Consider the following 21,243-nt stretch of genomic DNA (forward strand, 5'->3'; position numbering starts at 1 on the left):
CTTGCGGTCATCGAGTGAACCATGTTCTTGAGTGTCTTCGGGCGCGAGAAATCAGGTCTGTTTAGCGAACGTTTACTGTAATTTATAGTGCCTGTAAAACTATGAGCATTCATTGGTCTAATACTTTGCTATCGCAAAACTATCGCATGTCTTTTCTATCACATGCGGAGTAATTTGCTATCGTTATCAATGTTTGGCTTTCAGGCGAAGCTGCGACTTCTTTAAAGGAAATTTGCACTATTGATGGCCGTCATATACTGCAGTCAGACCTGTCTTTTTTTCTGAATGATGTAAAAACAATGACCTCACTTTCAATGCTACTGAGACCAATGCTAGGGCTTTAATTTCCACATAGCAAATATTTTTTAATCCTTGCGTACTGTACCGTTATGTAAGGTCCTTGATATCAATTACTTTTGTGTACTCTGATAAATCCTTAAACATTTTTGATCATGGTGAATGCATTGAATTGAGGAGTCTAAGCTCTCTCGGTTTTATTTGCAGACTATCAAGCTAATTCATTTCGCCAGAACCTTTCCACAAGCTCTACATACCCATGTTTTCTTCATTTTTGATGCACGTCGGCGGTCTGGAATGGTACCGTTAAATCCAACAATCACATTGGCAAATGGGTTCAAAAATGTTTTTACGTAAACTATATAGTACCACAATCGCCTAACTGGCGCCGGTATGATGCAACGACCATTGCAATTTTATACACGTTGAAATTACCCTGCATTTTTTCGAAGGTTAATGCTGTTTAATAATTATCCTCTTAGATGTATTGTGCTTGTTATAATATGTTCAAATGTCTAACTTCTTGTCCTTGCACCTTTTATCTCCTTTTATTTACATTTCCTCATTGTTGCCATTGACCTCTCTCTCGCGCTCTTTTTTTGTTGCACCCGTGCGCTAGCATTCAGACATCAGCGTTGTGCCTGGACAGGTAATATTCAACCAATTGATTGATGGATTGATTATTGCTTTCGCCGTTTCTGGGAAGTTAACAACACAGTTGTTGGGAGAAGCATGTTACATTTTCGGATTATATATATATATATATATATATATATATATATATATATATATATATATATTAAGTAGACATGTATGTGCCCATCATTCACAGCTCAGGACAAATTATCCATCTACTTGGTATATACCACCAGTGGATGTAAGTCTGAGAATGTAAAACAGAGTAATAGACATTCGCAGTCCGTACTGCCTTAATTTTTTTTTCGTAACGTACCTACGCACAAATAAACCAATGTAGTTAATTGGAAAATTTTTCGTAGAATTATATGGTCATGCAAAAGAATAAGCAGTGTCAACTGTTTGTCGACATTCGATTTGTCGACAAGAAAATATGAGAACTTGCTATATCGTCGACAGAAAGTATTGGCCTTTCATGTTTTGCTAACCTCCGCACGTTGTTTCAGATGACATGGTGTACATGGATAACGAAGACTGGCGACGAGAGTATGTGCTCAATGATGTTGGCAAGATTTACATGGGGTCCTGGAAGCAACGAGAGGGCCGGCAGTGGATTTTCGGTCAGGTAGGCACGTTGCTGAAAATTTCAGAAGTAAATAGTAGTACTCGAAATAAGAATGCACCGGTAGACATTTCCGAGGCTTAAACTTTGAGAATAAGATATCGTTAATCCTGCGAAAAACAAGAGAGACATCACGAATCCGTTCGGCGAAGGTCACGTGCGTAAAATACGTGGGGTTGAATAAGTCCAAAATTTTGCTCGAACGCTGACCGATATTGATAGTATTAAAAAAATTAAATCAAGCAATTTTTGGGATCAACTCTTCTTAAGTCTGTAAGCACTTACTATTTTGGCTGTCAGTTCCTTTACAAAAATGGATTAAATCATGAACATGCGAAAAAGAATCTAGAGAGGAACTCTGTAATACGGTATTAAAAAAGTATGTCCCAATTCTGTCAACAGCCTCTACTCTGGCATCTAACTTCTTAAAGTTTAAATAATTGGCATATTACACTCCTGCAATTTATCACTAATCTAGCGAGTAGGAATTTCGAAAAACTCGCGTAAACAATGGAATGAGTGCATAGCTGCAATGCAGTGCGTAAGCTGTAAGTTAAATCATTAAATTTGTCTGATTTAAACCATGTCACAGATACAGTTCACAGAACTGGGATATCTGTTCTTGATGCCGAGTTACAAAGCTTTAATCATCATTTTTGTTCTTTTTTTAATGTTTGCCGATTCTCGGCAATTTTCTTTTGAATACTGGTGGCCATAAATCAAGGGGGGGGGGGGAGACCAAGGGGAAGGAAAGACAGGAAGGTTAGCCAGTGTAAGTACCGGCTGGCTACCCTGTGCTCGGAAAAGGGGCAAAGGGAATAAAAGGAGAAAGACGAAGAAGAGGAAAAAAAAAGGAAACCGGAATATTCACACAGTAACGCGATACTACGCGCTACAACACTCACAGACGGTCGCACAATTCGCATGCCCTTAAAAAGTTCAGCAAAACCCTTAAGGCTGCATGCATCATGATGATGCATGTAGCAATAGATACAATATAGTTGTCTCTCTTAAATGCAGCAAATTTAATTCAATTTATTTAAGTGGTTGTCTAATGAAACTGGATCATTTCTGGTTTGATATGTATCTGAATAGGAAAATAGGAATTACTAGCCGAAACTTTTGGTTTGCCAAGTCACAGTTCACGGCACGCGCTAAACGAACGTAACAGCATGACCGCGATGGTCAGCTATAGTTATTCCGCCGTTAATATTATTGCTGACTCTCGTCTGATGACGGCAATGCTAAGTCAAACATTACCGGTATCTTGCGACAATTAGAGCGGCACACGAATGACGGTCAGGGGTTTGCGTTACAGTCTCTAGCGCACAGCTGTGTCTGCCGGAGACGTGAAGCTGGTCTGCAAAGAAGAAAACATTTGTCTGTCGCACTCACGTGAAAGCTGTGAAAAAATATATTGTACGGATACGAAAAACGAGTACACTCGAGAGGGAAACACGTTTTGCTGGCGACAATGTAATGACGCCGTTCCCAGCGTCCGAGAACATGAAACTTGTGTGCCACAGTGCGTCCGCTTACTTTTTTTCCATGTCACTCTTCCAGTTTGGAGACATGGTCTTGCCCGCGTGCTCGCTCGTCCTGGACAAGTCTAAGCTCAGTTACGCCGCCAGGGCCAATCCGGTGAAAGTGGTCCGCGCCATCTCCGCAATGGTAAGCGTATGCCACTCCGTTTACCTGCGCAGGCCAAGCACGAGATAAAGCTTCGATATTTTTTGCACATTTGGATGGTCCACTAGTTGTATATCAGAATTTTCAAAATCATACAGTACAGTCAATGTAGTCAAGAGCTCGACGAAACTTCGTCTGGTCAAATACCATGATGAAGAATTGCAGTATAAAAGTTACAGACAGGGATAATGTGCCTCAGAAAGGCTGGCCAATGTTTCGATAAAAGGACCTACCGCTTTCGACGAAGATATGTCCCCTATCGAAACGTTGGGCAGCCTTTCTGAAGAGGCTTATCCCTGTTTGTAATTTTTATACCACAGTGTGCTACTCCATCTGTCAGCCCCTTACTTGATTTATGATAAAAGAATAAGTGGTGGTCACTGGCCAAAACAAGGTAAAAAAACACGGAGACATTTCGGAGCTCATACACGTTCTTTGTTCACACGGTATGTGTGACCATGAACAACTACTAACCAATGATGGTCGAACAAGTAATGTCTCATCCTGGAGCCAACGTTTCGACAAGGGGACGACAAGGGTCAGAGCCAACAAATTGATCGTTGTCAAAAAACTTGGTTGTCTTCATCAGGACAAGGACGGGTTGTCGCCCTCACGAGACGTTAGCTCCAGCTTGGTGCCTGGTTCGACCACTGTTGTTTGCTTTCAAAACCATCTCTTTAACTGCGCCCACTTTCTTCTTGCCGTTGTATCGGTATAATAAGCGCTCAGCGGTTGCTTTCACCCGAATAATAAATTTGGAGGACGCTTACGCTTCAGATTTAAGAGTGGAACGCCACAGTATTAAAAGATCCCTGACTTCTCACGCTTCCCGGCAACTGCAGCTTATGTAGCCGTAATGTTTACCGGGAAACGCTGGCCGCGAGCGCTATGCTCGAAGGCGGGCTTTGTGGTAGAAACGCGGCCTCTTGCGTGGGCCGCGACGCGGCTAAGGCGAGCGCCAGCGGGAGGTATTGCGAGGAACCGGGCACGCCGCTCCGTAGCCCCCAAGACATCCGCGCGCCGGGGCGCGCAAATGGCGGACGCCGCGGCCGGTCTGTGAAATGTAGAAACGCTGGAAAAGGGGTTTCTTTGAGTTTTCGCGTAACATAGTTATGATTTCTCGTATAGTCAAATTACAATACGAGAGCTATCATTTCTGTAGGTTATCTGTAAGTCGTACTTTACGATTTCGCCACATATTCTAGCTTGAGAAATTCAATTAGTTCAGTAAATTCCTTGCGTCAAATTGGGGCCTGGATACGCGTGGTTCGAAATTTTTTTTCTTGGCGAAGCGATGTCCGACGCGGGACGCCGACGCGGGACTTTCTGCGACACGGGCTTCTTCCAGTCCGTGAAGATTGTAGAACGGCGAAGCTGTGTTATAGTTGCACCGAGCGTTACACCATGCAAGTTAAACTTCGCAAGCAGTCTATAATGTAATTCTTTTGTTTCACCTTTCTTTTACCTCATTTTCGCTTTTACGTGCTTCGCGTGGTGACCATGCTTTAGGAGTGCTTCCTGTTGCAGTTCTCCCAGTGTTTTTCTTTTTTTTTGCGCGTGAGGTTTCTGTCTGTCTTTTGCCGTGCTCTCTTTTTTAGCGTGCAAGTTGCTCCGCCCCTTTTTTGCGAGCCAGTAATGAGAGCAAGATTTGGGGGATTAGTTGGATTAGTTTGACGATTGACGTGGCTGCCGGCACATCTTGCACCAGCAAGAAGGGCCGGCAGCCACGCGCTCCTACTATCGCATTTCAATCGCTGGGCATTGTTCGTTGCCCGCACAACGGCAGCATAACAATTGTTTCTCTCCCGGCAGGGTGGAATCAGTCGTCGATAAATTCGACGCCGATCAGGCTATAGCACCAAAAATGCACCGTGAGACAACCGTGTGAGATTCGCGTATAAGATAGCATTCTCACAGGAAGCAAGGGGTCACTCCAAGCCTTTTGACCCTATTGAGCTTTTGTTTTCCTCTTCCGCTAGTCACGTGGCCCCTCTTTAGTGAACTCGGACAACGACGGCACAGGGTCAGCATAAACAGCTTCGCTGTAAAAGTGGAAGTGGCAGTGTAAACTGTGCGTTGACACGAAATGGGTGAGGGAGGGCTACGTAGTCGACGGTCGGATGCAAAAGTGAGCGTGTGCCATCGATGTACATTAGAGGTAACAATGCCGTACTAACCTCTGATACGGCACATAATTTGAAAATGAGGTCACGCGCACCTCAAAGTGCATGCCACACAGCATCAGTAAATCCAGACGTTCTTTAAAGCATTAAATAAGACTATTGTTCATTTTCGGCATGCTGATGTCACTTCAGTTAATGGCAGATAAGGAATAAGAAACTTGGCACCAAATTAAGTTGTTTAGCTATCCGAGAACGAAACAATGGCGTTTGTCGAAGGACACGTGCGATAGTAACATGCTTCATCATTTAGCCTCAAGTTCCTAATTTTTCAAATATTTTTCTTCTTGTCATTCTTTTTGCCTCGCTGCAGCACCTTCATCTGCAGCAGTAGCACATGTTGCCCTAATCAGAAAATTCTACAACGCTGAGCTCTTTCGTCGGCATTCGTCCCGCTTTAGTCGAAGGTTATCTTGTTTGTTCTGTCTCCATTTTCACCAGCCGCCTAGAATCTACAACGCATTGAAGATAGAAGGCGGCCTCTTGCCCTAGCCACCACATTGCGACATATTCCACACAGAAAAAGAGGTCGCTATTCCAGCGCTGCCCCGGTCGCGTAAGGACAGTAGTTCACTGAACTTGAGACGAGGCCTCGATAAGGGCACCCATATGCAGGGCTATACACAGAAAAGCGCGGAACATTGCTCAATTTCAAGGGATACGAGACGCTGCCCCAAACGGTCTGATAGCCGAGTTTCCTTGTTATCCTCTGGTTAAGTTCGGTCGTATTTCTTTTCCTTCTCGCCCTCTATCTCTCTCTTTTGCACACTGAATGACGTCTTACAAACATCTGTATAACCATATCTCTCATTCACTACTCACTTCGCTACGTCTTTGACACCGAACACGCATGTTTTAACAAGTGCCCATTTGAAGACAGCGACGAACGTGAGACAGATTCACAACAGGAGCCCTTCATGAAGGTATTTCTCGTTCGCCCTCGTCTGAAAACGTGCGCTTGTTAAAACCTGCAAATATAAACCGAATAATCCAGCAACACGGTATATTTATTAGTTATTTTATTGTTTTGAACATCAATCTTGCGGTACAGAATAATAGAACGACAGCACAGGCAGTTACTTCTGTTTATGCATTGTCTGTAGCATACCAAATACGGCTGCTTCTGCGTTGTCACGTCACATCGCGAGTGCGTTTGCTTGCTAGTTAGTTCGTTTCTCTTTCTTTCTTTCTTTCTTTGTTTTTTTGTTCATATGCATGGGATAAACACCACAGACTCGTTTCTGTTGCGAATAAAAAGCACGCGCTTAGCAGCAAAATTGTAATTTAAGGGCCATCCTTCAGTTCTCAAGCTACTTGTTTTTATTGTTTGGTGCAGGGAAATTTTAGTATGATTACCTGGTTGTTATGGTAACGCTGTGCTTAACTACAAGACACACAATGTGATTCACTGTAGTACAGCCGCGTTGCTTAGCATATGGATATGTACGTGTCCATATCACTATTTGATCCCACCACCTTCGCGCTATCGCTAGACTCACTTTGAAATCACTTTTACGACGACGAGATCACTTACAACGTAAAACCTAGTCCAGCTTTGCGGTAATGGCGAAAGTAAAAGTTAATATTAAGGTGTTAGTGCTAGAATTATTTGACACTATTCTTAATGCTTCACACGACTTGCGGGTGCTGCAAGGAAAGTTTGACAACATCTATGCAACAGTGCAACGCATTTAGGGACTTTACGGAGGGTAACTAGCTTTGTAATATCGCCTATGGCCGCATACGGATATGTAGAGAGCTCAAATAGTCAATAAAAGCCACCCCTGTTTAATACAACAATAATTAGACTGCAGCTCCAAGTAAAAAATCCGAACTTTTTTAAGTGTGGCAAATATGAAATTACTCTTTTAGTTTGTTTCGTTATACGCATTAGAACTTCTGGTGAACAAGCAAAAATAAAACAATCACCACACTCAAATGCTGAAAAAGAAAATGGAACTGAGGCCACTGTAAACAAAATAATCGGTAAACGCGAGAACAAGGAAAATGAGAAAATTCGATTTCTCGTTATTGTTTGATCCATTGCTTGCCTAGGCGCTCCTTATGGACATTCATAATATGAATATTAACATAGTGGTTCACACATTTTTTGGCAATTCCTCTTGGAGAAAGTGTGGATTTTTACACTTACGATTCACTTGTGGGTCCACTATACAACAAAAAAGTCGCAGTTTCGGCCGAATGGCGAAGCATCTGTAGCGATAGCAAATTAATAGACAGCTAGCTATACGAAGTAAGCATAGTAGTTTTATCGGCCGTATAAACTTGTAAACCTACGGATACTAACTAAATTAACAAACACAGCGCTACGCGCGCACAAGCAAACATGAACCCATCTCACTCGATGACAGCGGAAACTCGCTGTTAAAACGCTGCGGTGAGGAATCGTAGCAGCAGCAGCGAGTGAATTGACTTTCGTGCTGCATCTCGCATCAACGCGAACTAAGCCGCGAAAACCCAGCACGTGGTCGGACTTTGTCCCCGTCGGAGATAGCTTTCAAGATACAGCGGCCCGGAGTAGAACGCCCCCCCCCCCTGCTTACCCTCCCCCAGGATCCTTGTGTGCCACGGAAGACGGCGCGCTTCCTCCCTGCTTCCCTCGCTTGCGTGCGCGAGGTTGAGCCTCGATCGCCGGCTCACCCTCGTACGCTTTGACTCGCACATACAGCACACGGCGCACGGCGCACGGAGACAATTTTATAGCCCTTGGACTTTATGCGGAACCTCACGGCGACGGCAACGGCAGAAATGGGCCTGGAGTGTCCATATAATTGTTATCGTAATAAGAAGCTTGCGTTCGCTATTGCACAGCAGTTTCACTAGTTTCTATAATGCTAATTACCTTGATCAACAATTCAACAGATTAGAAACAATTGAACAACGTATAAAACCAACAACAAAAGGAATTTTGCTGAAATTTATTCAAGAAAACTTGTTACAGGCCAGAAACGCGCGCTGGCAGACACACCTCCGTCCACTTCGCACTGTCGCTTTTATTGCTTGAACAACATACAGCTTACAAGATAGACAAAGATACCAACCGCCTCTTAAGATGTGAACCACTTCTAAACACATTGCATTCCTTCCTACTTCGGCTTCGTTATCGCTTTGTTCGATTTGTTTATCCGTTGCTATACTATGTGTATAATAGGTCAATTACCAAACCGACCAGAATTAGATCCCAGAACTCGTTCTGGCGCTGCCCGCAGCTAAAGTTTATGTATAAGTAGAACCCACATGTTACCTCATATGCGCATCCTTGATGAAGGCCGCTCCTCCGGCCGAAACGTTGAGTAAAGTAACAATCCCAATCAAAAGACTACGCTCTCTCTCTCTATAATGTATATATATATATATATATATATATATATATATATATATATATATATATATATATATATATATATATTTTGAGCTCCCTGTGTGTGCCTCTTCCACGTGACCGGCCTCTCACACGTCACATACTTTTTTCCACTTTTACACTCCTAATAATAGCGCACTAATGAACAATTTTCGCCCCGGAATTCTCGAGCACCACACTCGTACTGTACTCAAGCCACGGGGCGTTCGACCTCAACGCAGGTGAACAGTGCTGACGACGACGGCATCGTCACTGGCAACTGGTCTGGCAACTACGACGATGGCACAGCGCCCTGGATGTGGACCGGAAGTAGCGCAATCCTCGAGCAATACGTCAAAAGTGGTGGCACTTCCGTCAACTACGGGCAGTGTTGGGTCTTCTCTGGCGTCTGCAACACCGGTGAGCAAGCCGACGGCTTTATGGAGGCAGTGCGTTTACGCGCCCGCAATTTTTTCCTTCTGCCCAAAATTATAAGGTTGACTTGCCACCACATAAATTGAAGTGGCGCCTGGCTAAGGGCAAAGCAAAAGCATTTAATTTGAATGGCATTGAGTTGTCGATTTTTTTCCAGAATAAAACACTTGGAGAGTTGGTGAATGTTCACTGTTTGGAGGCAGTGCTACTGAAACTCGCCCAGTTGATTGAAACCAGTACTAGTTGATTAAAAATCATTACCTTATCACAAATTTGGCTGTCAATAACTACCGTGTCAAAGCTAAAGAAAAGATTGCTGAGAACGGTCATGACACTCTTCACAGAAAAATTCGCTCTTTCTCTTTTTTTGCCAATTTTAACAGTGTGCCGTGCGCTCGGTATTCCATGTCGTCCGGTTACTTGTTATGCGTCTGCACACGACACGGACGAGAGTATTACCATCGACCGTTACTTCGACAAGGAAGGCGAGGAACTGAAGAAGTACTCCAGGGATTCTATATGGTGAGTATATGCTCAACCCTAGATCTGTACAACCGGTGCCAGCTTTCTGAGTAATTTCAGAAGACACATTCCAGAGATGCGTACTCGTACTGATGTGTCGTAATCACGTATTCAGGCAGATTCATAGCGTTCCTGTAACTCAAAACATTCGCAAGAAAAACTGGGGTCTTTATTGAGTGCAGGGACACGTTTCCCTTACTGTCTGCAAGCTCAAATGCTGTTTTGTTATATCTTAAGATACGCACGCTTTCCCGCGGCCATGTAACTAAACTTCGGAATAAGAACACAGGACTGCACAGAATGATGACTTTTTTCATTCTCATCCTTCAGGAATTTCCACGTGTGGAACGAAGTGTGGATGGCAAGGAAGGACCTCCCACCGGGCTACGGCGGATGGCAGGCTATTGACGCTACACCGCAGGAAACCAGCGACGGTACGAAGATTGGCATGAGAAACTTCTACGGGCACTCTTCGTGCAGCTAGAAATTTATGTTTCATACACCTAAAAAAACAAATCCGTTTTCTTAGCTTCCTTATAACCGCTGGTTGATTTCGTTATAAGCTAGTTGTAAGAACTGCAAAAATAAAATGAAAGCGCTAACGTTGAGAGTGCCAGCATTTCACTGAAGCTCCCTCGTTCACACAGGCTACTACCAAGTCGGCCCATGCTCAGTGATGGCCGTCAAGAAGGGCGAGATTGGCTACATGTACGACTCGCCATTCGTGTTCGCCGAGGTCAACGCCGACATCATCCACTGGAAAGAAGACCCCGAAAGTGCCTTCGGTTGGACTCGAAACAAGACACTAACCTATCAGTAAGTCTGAATTGTTTTATTTAAGCAACAATTGGCGCTCTCATAGCGGGTGCATGGGGGAGCACTTGGAACTGCTTGAAGGTGTCGCGAGGGCTGGCGTCTGTCTCGGCAACACGCTTACCTCAGCGCTCACGACCGCAGTGAAAAGCACCATATCAACAACTCCTGCAGTCTTTTCCTCGTCCTTGACGTTCGGTTCTCATTTCGTGGCTTCGTGATAGGCTTGTTTCATTTATACAGCCACACCAGCTAATCTGTCTGGTTTTGTCTTGGATGCATACTTTATGTTTACGCGTTGTATTGCGCGTACCTGTCAGCGGGGCAGATTTTCCATTGCAACAGATTCATTAACATTCGTGAAGAGAAAATCCATACTGCCATCGCTCCTACCGTGAAATTCACAGCTGCTTCCTGAATTTCGAAAAAGACACACGATTGCGGTGCGGCTGACCGATGGGTCGGAGCCTCGCCAAGATGCAAGGCGCTGGACGGCATCTCCGGGCGCGTCCGCACGAAGCATGCATCGATGGAGGAATGTCTGTGAAAGGCAGCCCCTTTTAGTCGGTATGGTGGCTGGTTCCACGTTCATTTTTTTTTACCTTCTAGCTGCGTCTATTCTCGGCTCAGCAAATCTGGAATCTGTGTTTACTGGCGTTTAAATGTTTGCCTATGTTTATAAACCCAAAATTTAATGTTTGTTTTATTCGCTGTTTTACATGTACCATTACGCCAATAATCTGCCGGCCATATTTTACTAGCCTGCGCAGCAGATTTCATTCATTCCTCGCTTATACAATCTTCTCAACCCGAAGTGACAGTACGTCTTCACCTACTTCCAAGTGGATACTGCGGCACGCTATGACAAAACACGCAAACATGCATGGCGAGCTCCGCTTGCGTGCCGTTCTTGCGAGTACGACGCTTATTACCTCACCAAACAAAACTGTCAATGACACTTTGTAGTCGCGCACTTGCACGACTACAAAGATATATTGCAGGTTTTGTGTGTCGTAAGCGATGTATTGTTCCTGGCACACGCGATCAACTCAGGGATCCCGCACTATTCCTGCCACCGCTCAGCGACAGACAGCCAAGGGCCCTATTATGTAAAAATTATTCTCGTGCTAGGTCATTGGCTCGCACGAAGCTATGCCCCCGTTATCGCCGAGATAGGCTAGCACAATGGGCATGTGATAAGGGTAGAACATAATCTGAAGGAAACAACTATTACAAAATATCGCCCTTAGCCTGCATTTGTCAGGGCGCGCGTCGCGCTGAACTCGCACGTGTCTTTTGCATTTACGAGTGATGATTCTCGCTGTTATCAGATGCTCGTCGTCCCCCAGTACACCGAGTTGTTGAACGTCTCGTGAAACGCACGCGCTAGCAGCGTGAGAGGTACTCGGGTAAAGCAAGCGCCAGTTAAGCAGGCCAGGCTAGCGCTGCCTGCTGCACCCCTGCTATACCATTATTACCTCATGGCCGGACTTTTAGTGCATGGCGGCCATGCGAAAAGTGAAGCGACCACATGCAACCTACGTAGTTTCTTCGGGGAACTGAGGGGAGGTTTTCTTGAAGTTTTTAAACGATCATAACAATCGTAGAGCAGTAGCAGTACATAAAAAAAAAACGTTAGCATTAGCGCAGTTATTCAAACATGATATCACCGTTACCGCCTAGAACTAGCTTCTGTCCTCGATGTTGTAAGCACTATCGTGGCAGTAAATGCGATCCCAGAGGATTGCCAAACGGGTGATTCCAGTGTAGTAGCCTGTGTACCAAAATCAATTTTAACGAAACCAAATGCACGCCTCCATGTTATAAACACTGCGAATTTATCGAAATAGAAGGGCACGCTTATTATACCACATGCATACATTGTTTGAAGCCAGTTATGCAATGAAATATCTAATGGACCTCCTATTCGGCGGCAGTACCTACGTGCCACCTTAGCACAGGAAGCTGTGTCACCGCCTGTCTTCGATCCACGTGTGAGGTTGCCATAGCGACAAAGAAATCGTAACAGTAACTCATATGAACAAGGATCAACTTGCGCAATAATCAAATGAGGGAGCAACGACAGCAGTTAACGCTGACGCCAAATTTGCATTTCGTGGCCATTTATATTTTGCTCTCATCTTCCAGTTGGTATGACGCTTGTAAGCTACGTGATATATGTGGCTGACGCAGGCATTAAAATGGTATACCTTCCCATGACACAGCTTTGGTTGTCTCATGTTATATTCTTCTCCTTGCAACTTTATTTGCAGTGTCGGCCTGGGAGTGTTGACGAAGAAAGCAAACGTTAAGATCCAGGATGGCATGGGAGATGCCGAGGACATCACGCACTGTTACAAGAACGAAGAAGGTATGTTCAAACTACTGAAAAAAAATAGCAACTTAGCCTTTAATTCTCTGTATTGTAATTCTGAGAAAAAACAAGAGACTGAACGTGCACACCGAGTAACTGTATCTGGACCAAACGGTTTCATGGTTTGTGATGCCACATGTGGAAAAATACAATTGGCTTGTATTCTAACGGAACGTTTCTGAAGTACTATTGCTGTAACTCTGAAGACATAACTTATCATGGGTGGCATAAGAACCGCTAGTTCGTTAATAGTTTATCCGTATGAACGTGTCTGTTAACCTCTATCATTAGAACCGCTAAAACTGGGCAACTCATTACACCACAAAACGCTTCAATCGCGAAAAGCGCGCCTTCGCGCGACACGAGCACGTTGCACAGCTCTAGTGCTGCGCACCGGTGATTCTCTTGCATTCGAGCCACACGCAAATGAAACCTGCGACGAAAGAGCGTCGCCGATGACGGCCTCAGCTGACGGGCGAAACATTCCTCGCAGGGACGGAGGAAGAGCGCATGGCGGTGCTGAACGCGGCGCGCAGCGGCGGCCTCAGCGTGCTGTTCGAGCTGCCCAGCGAGTCGAAACAGGACGTCACGCTGAAGCTGCAGGACATCGAGAGCGTCATGATCGGCGAGCCGTTCAGCGTGACCGTCAGCATGCGCAACGAGAGCCAGGAGCAGCGCACCGTCAACGCGGTGCTCTGCGCCTCGTCCGTCTACTACACGGGCATCCTGGCGCGCAAGATCAAGCGCGACAAGGCCACATTCGTGCTCCGGCCGCAGGAAGGTGGGAGTTCCGCACGGCCACCTATATCGGTCTGCCCTCTCTGTTCCGTGCCTGTACTTCGCGCAGTCACCTGCGATAATCTTATCTCGCTGCATAGCTGTTTGTTGAAAGGTGTGTTTCAATTAGCGTCTGCTGCTCCACGGAGCGGCGTGCGAAGAGTGGAAGGAAGAAGAGGAGAGGAGCGCGCGAGCCCACGCGGCAGGAGCACGAGATAAAGTTGAACTCGAGTTCTTCTTCTCTCATATTTTTTTTTTCATTTTCGCGCACACCACTCCGTGGAACAGCCGACGCAATCTGAAACAAGCCTTTCCACAAGTACTAGACGTCATGAGCACTGACTGCACAGTGTGGAAGGTCGACCTGTAAAAGTAATCTCTGAAGCATTCAACCCTTTGAGACCCAAATTCATCCCCCGCATTATTTTCGCGGCCGCGTCTTTGACGTGGAAATACGGTGCTCGTGCGAGCCTCGTTGCTGCCGCCGTAACCAGGGTACTTCCTGCTTCCTTCTCATAAACAGGGTACCCTGTGATTAATTTACCTAGGTAAACGTACTCCTTTGCAGACTCTAGAAGTTGTCTGGAGATTTTGAACTCTTGTTCCCTTGCCCGGCTATTCATCATTATCTTTGTCTTCTGCATATTAATCTTCAACCCCCTCTTACACTCTCTTTATTAAGGTCCTCAATCATTTGTTGTAACTCGTATGCAGTGTTGCTTAATAGATCAATGTCATCGGCAAACCGAAGGGTGCTGAGGTATTCGCCGTCGATCCTTCTTCCTAAGCCTTCCCAGTTTAATAGCTTGAATACTTCTTCCAAGCACGTAGTGAATAGCATTGGAGAGATTCTGTCTCCCTGTATGACCTGTTTTGTTACAGGCATCTTCCTGCTTCTCTTGTGTAGGGTTAAGGTAGCCGTAGAACCTGTTTCGATATTTTCCAAGGTATTTAAGTAAGCGGTCTGTACTCTTTGAAATTTACCTAATGCCTCAATGACTGCGGGTATCTCTACTAAATCTAATGCATTGTCGTAATCTATCAAAGCCACATAGAGAGGCTTGTTGCACTCCGCGTATTTCTCGATTACCTGATTAATGACATAGATGTGATCCATTGTAGAGTATCCCTTCCTAATGCGAGCCTGTTCCCTTGGTTGACTAAAGTCCAGTGTCGCCCTTATTCCATGGGAGGTTATCTTGGCGAATATATTATATAATACCTGGAATAAGCTAATGGGTCCATAATTTTTCAACTGTTTAACGTCTCCCCTTTTGTGGATTAGTATAATATTTTCTTTCTTCCAGTTTTCTGTGACCCTTAATGTCGATAGACACTTCGTATAAAGAGACGACAGTTTTCTAAGCATTATGTCTCTTCCATCTATGATTAAATCGACTGGTAGTCCGTCGTCTCCTGGCGCTTTTCCCCGTTTCATGTCTTGCAAGGCCCTTCTAACTTCATCTCTAGGTATAAACGGAGCCTCTGTAACCTGTTCATTACTATATCGAATAGAGGTGTTGTGGCTGCTTTGGGTACTGTGCAGGTCAGTATAGAATTCTTCCGGTGTTTTTACTATATCTTCGAGATTGCTGATGATATTACCCTGCTTAACTTTCAATGTATACATCTTGGTTTGTCGGATGCTAAGTTTCCTTCTCACTGATTTCAGGCTGCGTCCATTTTTCACTGTTTCCTCAGTCTTTCTCTTGTTATAAATTGGAATATCCCTCATTTTCTCCTTGTTGATTGGTTTAGCAGTTCCGGGAATTCTATCTGATCTCTTGAGGTGGACGCTTTCATTCTTTGCCATTTCTTTATGAGCTCTTTTGTGACTTGGGAGAGCTTGCCTACTGGTTGCCTTGGTGACTTACCTCCCACTTTAATTGCTTGTTTTGAAGCCAGCCTAGTTACGGTTTCATTCATTACCTCTATGTCATCTTCATCTCTCTGTTTTAAGGCCGCACATTTGTTTGCAAGTATCAGCCTGAATTTCTATGCTTTTACCCTTACTGCCTCTAGGTTGACCTGTTTCTTCTTGACTAACAACAGGTTCTTAAATATGGCTGTAAATGCTGAAATTAATTACACCTGCGGGCCTTCGGAAGCGTACGTAACTTATAGACAGAGACGTGGCACTAATGTTGCATAAACTGCGCCAAAGTGCCTCTTTCTGAGGAACTTGATGCTTGTTCTTGTAACTTTTTTACCACAGTGTGCTACTCCATCTCTCCGCTCCCGTCTTGATTAAGGACAAAGACGTTGCTTATGTCACCTGCGAACGTTCAGCATCGTTTTTCTTCCTTTTTTTATATCGAATGTTCACACACGTTAGCAAAAGCAATGCTCGGCCTGTACTTCGCCTCCTGCAGGTGTTAGAGTCCCGGCAGGAACATTGTCACCTTTCAAATTGTGCCAAAGTACGTTGTGGACTCTTCTGTCTAACCAGCAGAGTGCACTCTTTTACCAGTTTTTATGATGGTACGTTCCTCTACACGAACGCCGCTCGAATGGAAGCCTTTCCTCCAGACAAACTTGGTTGAGGCGACCTGAAATTCGCTCAAGTGATGGACGGAAAACGAGTGGCGCAGAAGTGCGGGGACAAGAGCTCAAATTGGCAGGACGTACACCGCCTGTTCTATCACGTGAACAACGTGTTCGAGTGATCGCCGTTTTGCACCGCCCGTTTTCCTTCAATACAAACGAAACACTAGCTCTAATTAAAATCTTCATTGAGCAAGTAATATTTCGCTTTACTATACGGCTAAACATTTTTCACAAGATTGCTGGCCACCGTGGAATGTAGAGAACATTTGCAGCAGTTTAAATGGTTAAATGTCTGTTTTTTTTGGCCGCATGACGTCCTGCAAGTGCAATAAATTATACCAAGGTTAGGCTTATGAAATGAGCGCATTTCGCAACGAAAGAGAGAGAAAAAAAAGAAATTGTCATTTGTACGAGGGCAAAGGAGTGGCATTTTCTGCCTCGCATAGTGGGAAGACTAACGAGTTAATTTTGATTTGCAGAGGAGGTTTTGTCACTGACCGTGCAGCCAGAGGAATACCTCGATAAACTGGTGGACTTCGCTATGGTGAAGATCTACGTCATTGCAAATGTCAAGGAGACAAGACAAACATGGTCTGAAGAGGATGATTTCACTATCACGAAGCCGAAGCTGGACATACAGGTATTTGTATGCGCTTATACCAGCAAATCTCTCCTTGCATGAATGGTAGCTGATTACTGAAGCGCGAGAATATATTGAAGTTGAATGTGAAGGTAAATAACGTCGCTAACCTAAACTTGAGAATTTCAGGGTGACCTCGTTCTGTCGAGAAATAAATTGGTAATCTAGTATACACTACGCAATTTCAAACGGGCAGTCGAGTGGCCATCGGAGCGTATAGGGCTGCTTAGAAATGGCTATAGGGATGTTTTGCAGATCCATTTATTTTTCTATCTACCTAAGCTAAGTAGTGCCCATTATTTTTATTTTTTTGAGATGTACATTTCCACAATGTTCAGATATTACAGCGAACTGTGGTAGCAAACTGTACGAGAAGTCATTGTAAAACGCCGTCAATTCGCATCCGTTTCTTTCAGGTTGATGGACCAGTGAAAGTCGGCCGTCCATTCAGACTCGTAATGCGCTTCACAAATCCCCTGAACGTGCCCCTTCAAGACTGCACATTGTCCGTTGAAGGTCCTGGCGTCACGAGCGCCCACATCGTTCACCTCTCGTAAGTTCAACTGCACGCTCACTCACACGCACCGAAGAGACAACTTCGAATGTTCACACAATTGAAGCAGTGCCATAGTGTCGCTGGGTTATCAATTCATGCAGTCAGCATTTTTGCGACGACACTCTTTTAAGACGTGCTAACTTATCCAGCGAAATCGAGATTAACAATGAAGGCAACTACGAGGAAAGTTTTTGTTTTCTCTTTCATCTACGGGTTGTCACAATGCATACATTAGTTGCCGTATAGATATTAATTGAAGCATCGTCCGAAATAAAGTAAGGCAAGGTTACCATAGTTTGCGTACGCAGGGAGTGCGCTGGCTGTTCATGTTTGCAGGGAGCAAAGGAGACAGGAAACAGAGCAGAATGCCCTTAGCGGTATGTGCAGAAAAAAATGCGTTTGCTTAATAAGAGTAATCGTTCCTCAAGGCGTGCAGCGTGCCTCCATTTAAACGGATATTGTAACGAATGCCTATGGAAGAGTCTGAAAAAATAAACGTAACCACATTTAAAAAATCAGCACACAGCGTTGGCTCTCCCTTGTCACAATCAACATGTGTATAATGTTTTTTTTATTATGGGGTTTTACGTGCCAGAACAACGATATGATTATGAGGCACGCCGTAGGGGGGGACTCCGGATTAATTTTGACCACGTGGGGTTGTTTAACATGCACCTATATCTAAGTACACCGGTGTTTCTCCATTTTGCCTCTGCCGAAATGCGGCCTCCGTGGCCGCGATTTGATCGCGCGACCTCGTGCTTAGCAGAGCAACACCAAAGTCACCAAGCGACCACGCCGGGTGTGTATTGTGTTCTTGTGGCCTCGGGAGCAAAAGTAGAGAGACCACTGTATCAGAAAAAAAAAAGAACTGAAATGTCTTATGGCAGTGCATTGCATTCGCCAAACACGAAGACGTGGGTTGTACCCGCATCATTTCCAGCTCCATTACAAGGCTGCGAAAAAAAAATTTTTTTTTGTCGTGTCATCTTTGGTCCCTAGACTGCAACGTGCCAGTGCCACACGCGAACACTAAAAGCCAACGCCGCTAGAGTTCTGTGCAATCACTGCGGGGATTCCGCCCGCACAGCTTTCCATTTATGTGGGTGGCCCTGTGCCTCGCGCTTAAAAATCGTTATGCAGTGCCTGATCAACATTGAAGAAAACAATGGACGACTGAGGCTAAAGCCTAGGCTTCTCTTGTTCGTTCACTGTTAGTCACTTCAACTCCGCCTTCCGGTGAATCAATTGTCTTGTTTGGATTACCTAGTCCCTGTTCACTAGCTGCGCCCTCACACCAGGTGCTGCTTAGGCGAACCTAACGAAGCCGTCTATGCTTTCTCGACCACCTGAAAACTTTGCAGGAACGTGGCACCACATGCCGAGTGGGTACACCGGGAGACATTCGTGCCCGTGAAGTCCGGACCGCGCAACGTGATGGCCGTCTTCAACTGTCAAGAGCTGTTCAACATCGAGGGTTCGGCGCAGACGGTGGTCGAAGAGTAGCCCGCGTGGCCGCTCGTCGGCGGTGCTCCGCTTTCCGCATTTGCACGGCAGCAACTTCAATGGCAGCAATCGTTGGCAGAGACGCTTCCGCTCGTGATGCCCAGACCATGTTGTGTGTTATATATAGAAGTGAGTCTCGTATTGGCCAATAAATCGCGCGTGTTTGTCATAAATGACGCGACCGAAAGCTTTTTCGTCTGGCTCCTCTTTATTCGTCGGTTCACGAGAGAAAGAAGAAGAAAGGAAACGAACTAAGATCGACAGAGCTTGCAGGAAGTGAAAAAAAGGAAAGCATTTTGGTATCGAGGAGCATATACTTGCTCCCGCAAGGACTCATTCATTCGTGATTTTTTTTTAAATTTTACATGATGAGAATCAGGCAGATTGAGCAAAAGTGTGTGAACGATTGTTCAATGACAAAAGCAATAGCGTGGGTGAGTTATTTGCAAAATGGTAGAGATGACCAGCTCGTCCCACTCGGTTATTGCAAAAACAACCGACCGTTGCTTCTATTGATACAGAAGCAAACTAAAATAAAGAAAATCACGATAAAAACTGAGCATTACGGTCGGAAATACTACGGAAAATCAACTACGGCTAGCGTATGCCACAAAGACTAGATCGATCGGAATCTTCGTGCACGTGCATTGAAAACTCGCAAATGTGTTTTTTTTTCGCACTCTCGTTTAAATTTACTAGTGCTCCACAGACGCTTAACATGTGTCTATTCTCGGTGGTGCTGCCCGGGATACGCCCCCGAACTCGGCCAAATGACCACCGACACTGAAGAGACCCTAGTGCGCTCTTTCAGGGAGCGCGGTACCTGTAGCATGCTCGACAAGTCCTAGAACGACAGACTGCATGAGCGGCTTTCGGTTGACTCTGTGCCACATAGGATGATCACGAAGACCAGCACACGAAGTTGTTTTTCCTCTCAGCAAAACAGTAGTGTATGAGGGAATCAATTTTCAAAATGCTAGGCTAAGCGCACATCTTAAATCGTTCACATGGGCAAACTTGAAGGCATTTCTAATTAAAATTTGGCACACGGAGAGACAACGAGCTCCATATACCATATGTAACAATTTAGGATCTTAAAAATAATGAACATAATCATTAATTCATAAATATTTCAGCAGACTACCGCTCAAAGTGCAAGCTTTAAATCATTCTCATGGGCAAGTTAAACGTTTTACGCAGTTAAGTTATGGCGTAGAGGGAGTGAATAAATGGGAGGTGTAGCTTCCAGTATTTTAAGGTGGTAGGTCCTTTGAAATAAGTAGTCGTCATCTCATTATTGTTGCATCGCAAACGGAACAGTCAGGACATGTAGAATCTCAGAGTCACAGAGCCAGCAAATTAATAACATTATCTGGATTTCGTAAATGCGAAAGGATTTAGCAGAAATGAGGAATCTAGAAGTTGCAGTGTGTTTTAGACTGACTATACAACATTTATCACCTTTATACAAATAAATGTACATGTTGCGCCCATGAAATGTGAACGCGTTCCTTCGCTTGCGTTTGAGTGAAATGTGAAAAGAAAATCATACGTAGCATAGTTGACTGCTTTGCTTGACGATGTAAAGGATGCCTAAGCTTGCGTAAATTTCTTACCTCATTTCTTGAGCTTCGATCCGGGGAATTCTTCGACCAGCAAACAACTTCCCGGTAGTGATTAACAGTGATTAACACACTTAACTGTAAATAAATAATTTAACGAATATATGTCTGTGGTCAGTGTTCATTTTACCTTTGACTCTAATTATTTACGACGAGGCGAGTTTTCGCCAAACATATGACTTCACGCTTATATTTGTTTAGGAAAGGTGCAACTGCCCTGACGTTTTTTTTTGCTGCAATTGTTTTGCCTGTTCCGACGCTAAACTTCGGTGCTAACGTCTTAGTCCTTAATTATTATCACTAACCGTTTAGGATCTAGGGGAGATGGGGGCAGTGGCGTAGCAACAGGGGGGGGGGGGCCGGGGGGCCGTGGGCCCCGGGTGCAAGGGGCCAGAGAGGGGGGGGGGGGTGTCATATGCGTCTGAAGACACCCCTCTTTCCGCCAGCTACACCCGGGGAGGGGGGTGACAGAAGACCTATGGGCCCCGGGTGCCAGACGACCTAGCTACGCCACTGGATGGGGGCGCATTTGCCCGGAATTTATAGTAATAATATTTGGGGTTTTACGTGCCAAAACCACTTTCTGATTATGAGGCACGCCGTAGTGGAGGACTCCGGAAATTTCGACCACCTGGGGTTCTTTAACGTGCACCTAAATCTAAGCAC

General features: G+C 44.9%; 1 protein-coding gene across 1 annotated transcript in view; it reads left to right on the forward strand.

The window, feature by feature from the left end:
- Positions 1 to 19,142, forward strand: part of LOC142579587 (hemocyte protein-glutamine gamma-glutamyltransferase-like) — a 44,457-nt gene extending 25,315 nt beyond the window's left edge. The window contains exons 5-15 of the mRNA XM_075689958.1: positions 1,440 to 1,558; positions 3,119 to 3,226; positions 9,028 to 9,205; positions 9,604 to 9,742; positions 10,073 to 10,176; positions 10,390 to 10,558; positions 12,829 to 12,926; positions 13,423 to 13,710; positions 16,733 to 16,893; positions 17,310 to 17,446; positions 18,814 to 19,142. Coding sequence (XP_075546073.1) covers positions 1,440 to 1,558; positions 3,119 to 3,226; positions 9,028 to 9,205; positions 9,604 to 9,742; positions 10,073 to 10,176; positions 10,390 to 10,558; positions 12,829 to 12,926; positions 13,423 to 13,710; positions 16,733 to 16,893; positions 17,310 to 17,446; positions 18,814 to 18,955 — 1,643 coding nt within the window. The 3' untranslated portion in view covers positions 18,956 to 19,142. The remainder of the gene's footprint in view (positions 1 to 1,439; positions 1,559 to 3,118; positions 3,227 to 9,027; positions 9,206 to 9,603; positions 9,743 to 10,072; positions 10,177 to 10,389; positions 10,559 to 12,828; positions 12,927 to 13,422; positions 13,711 to 16,732; positions 16,894 to 17,309; positions 17,447 to 18,813) is intronic.
- The last annotated feature ends 2,101 nt before the right edge of the window (positions 19,143 to 21,243 follow it).

The sequence above is a fragment of the Dermacentor variabilis genome, chromosome 4 (assembly GCF_050947875.1).
Source record: "Dermacentor variabilis isolate Ectoservices chromosome 4, ASM5094787v1, whole genome shotgun sequence".
NCBI lineage: Eukaryota > Metazoa > Arthropoda > Arachnida > Ixodida > Ixodidae > Dermacentor > Dermacentor variabilis.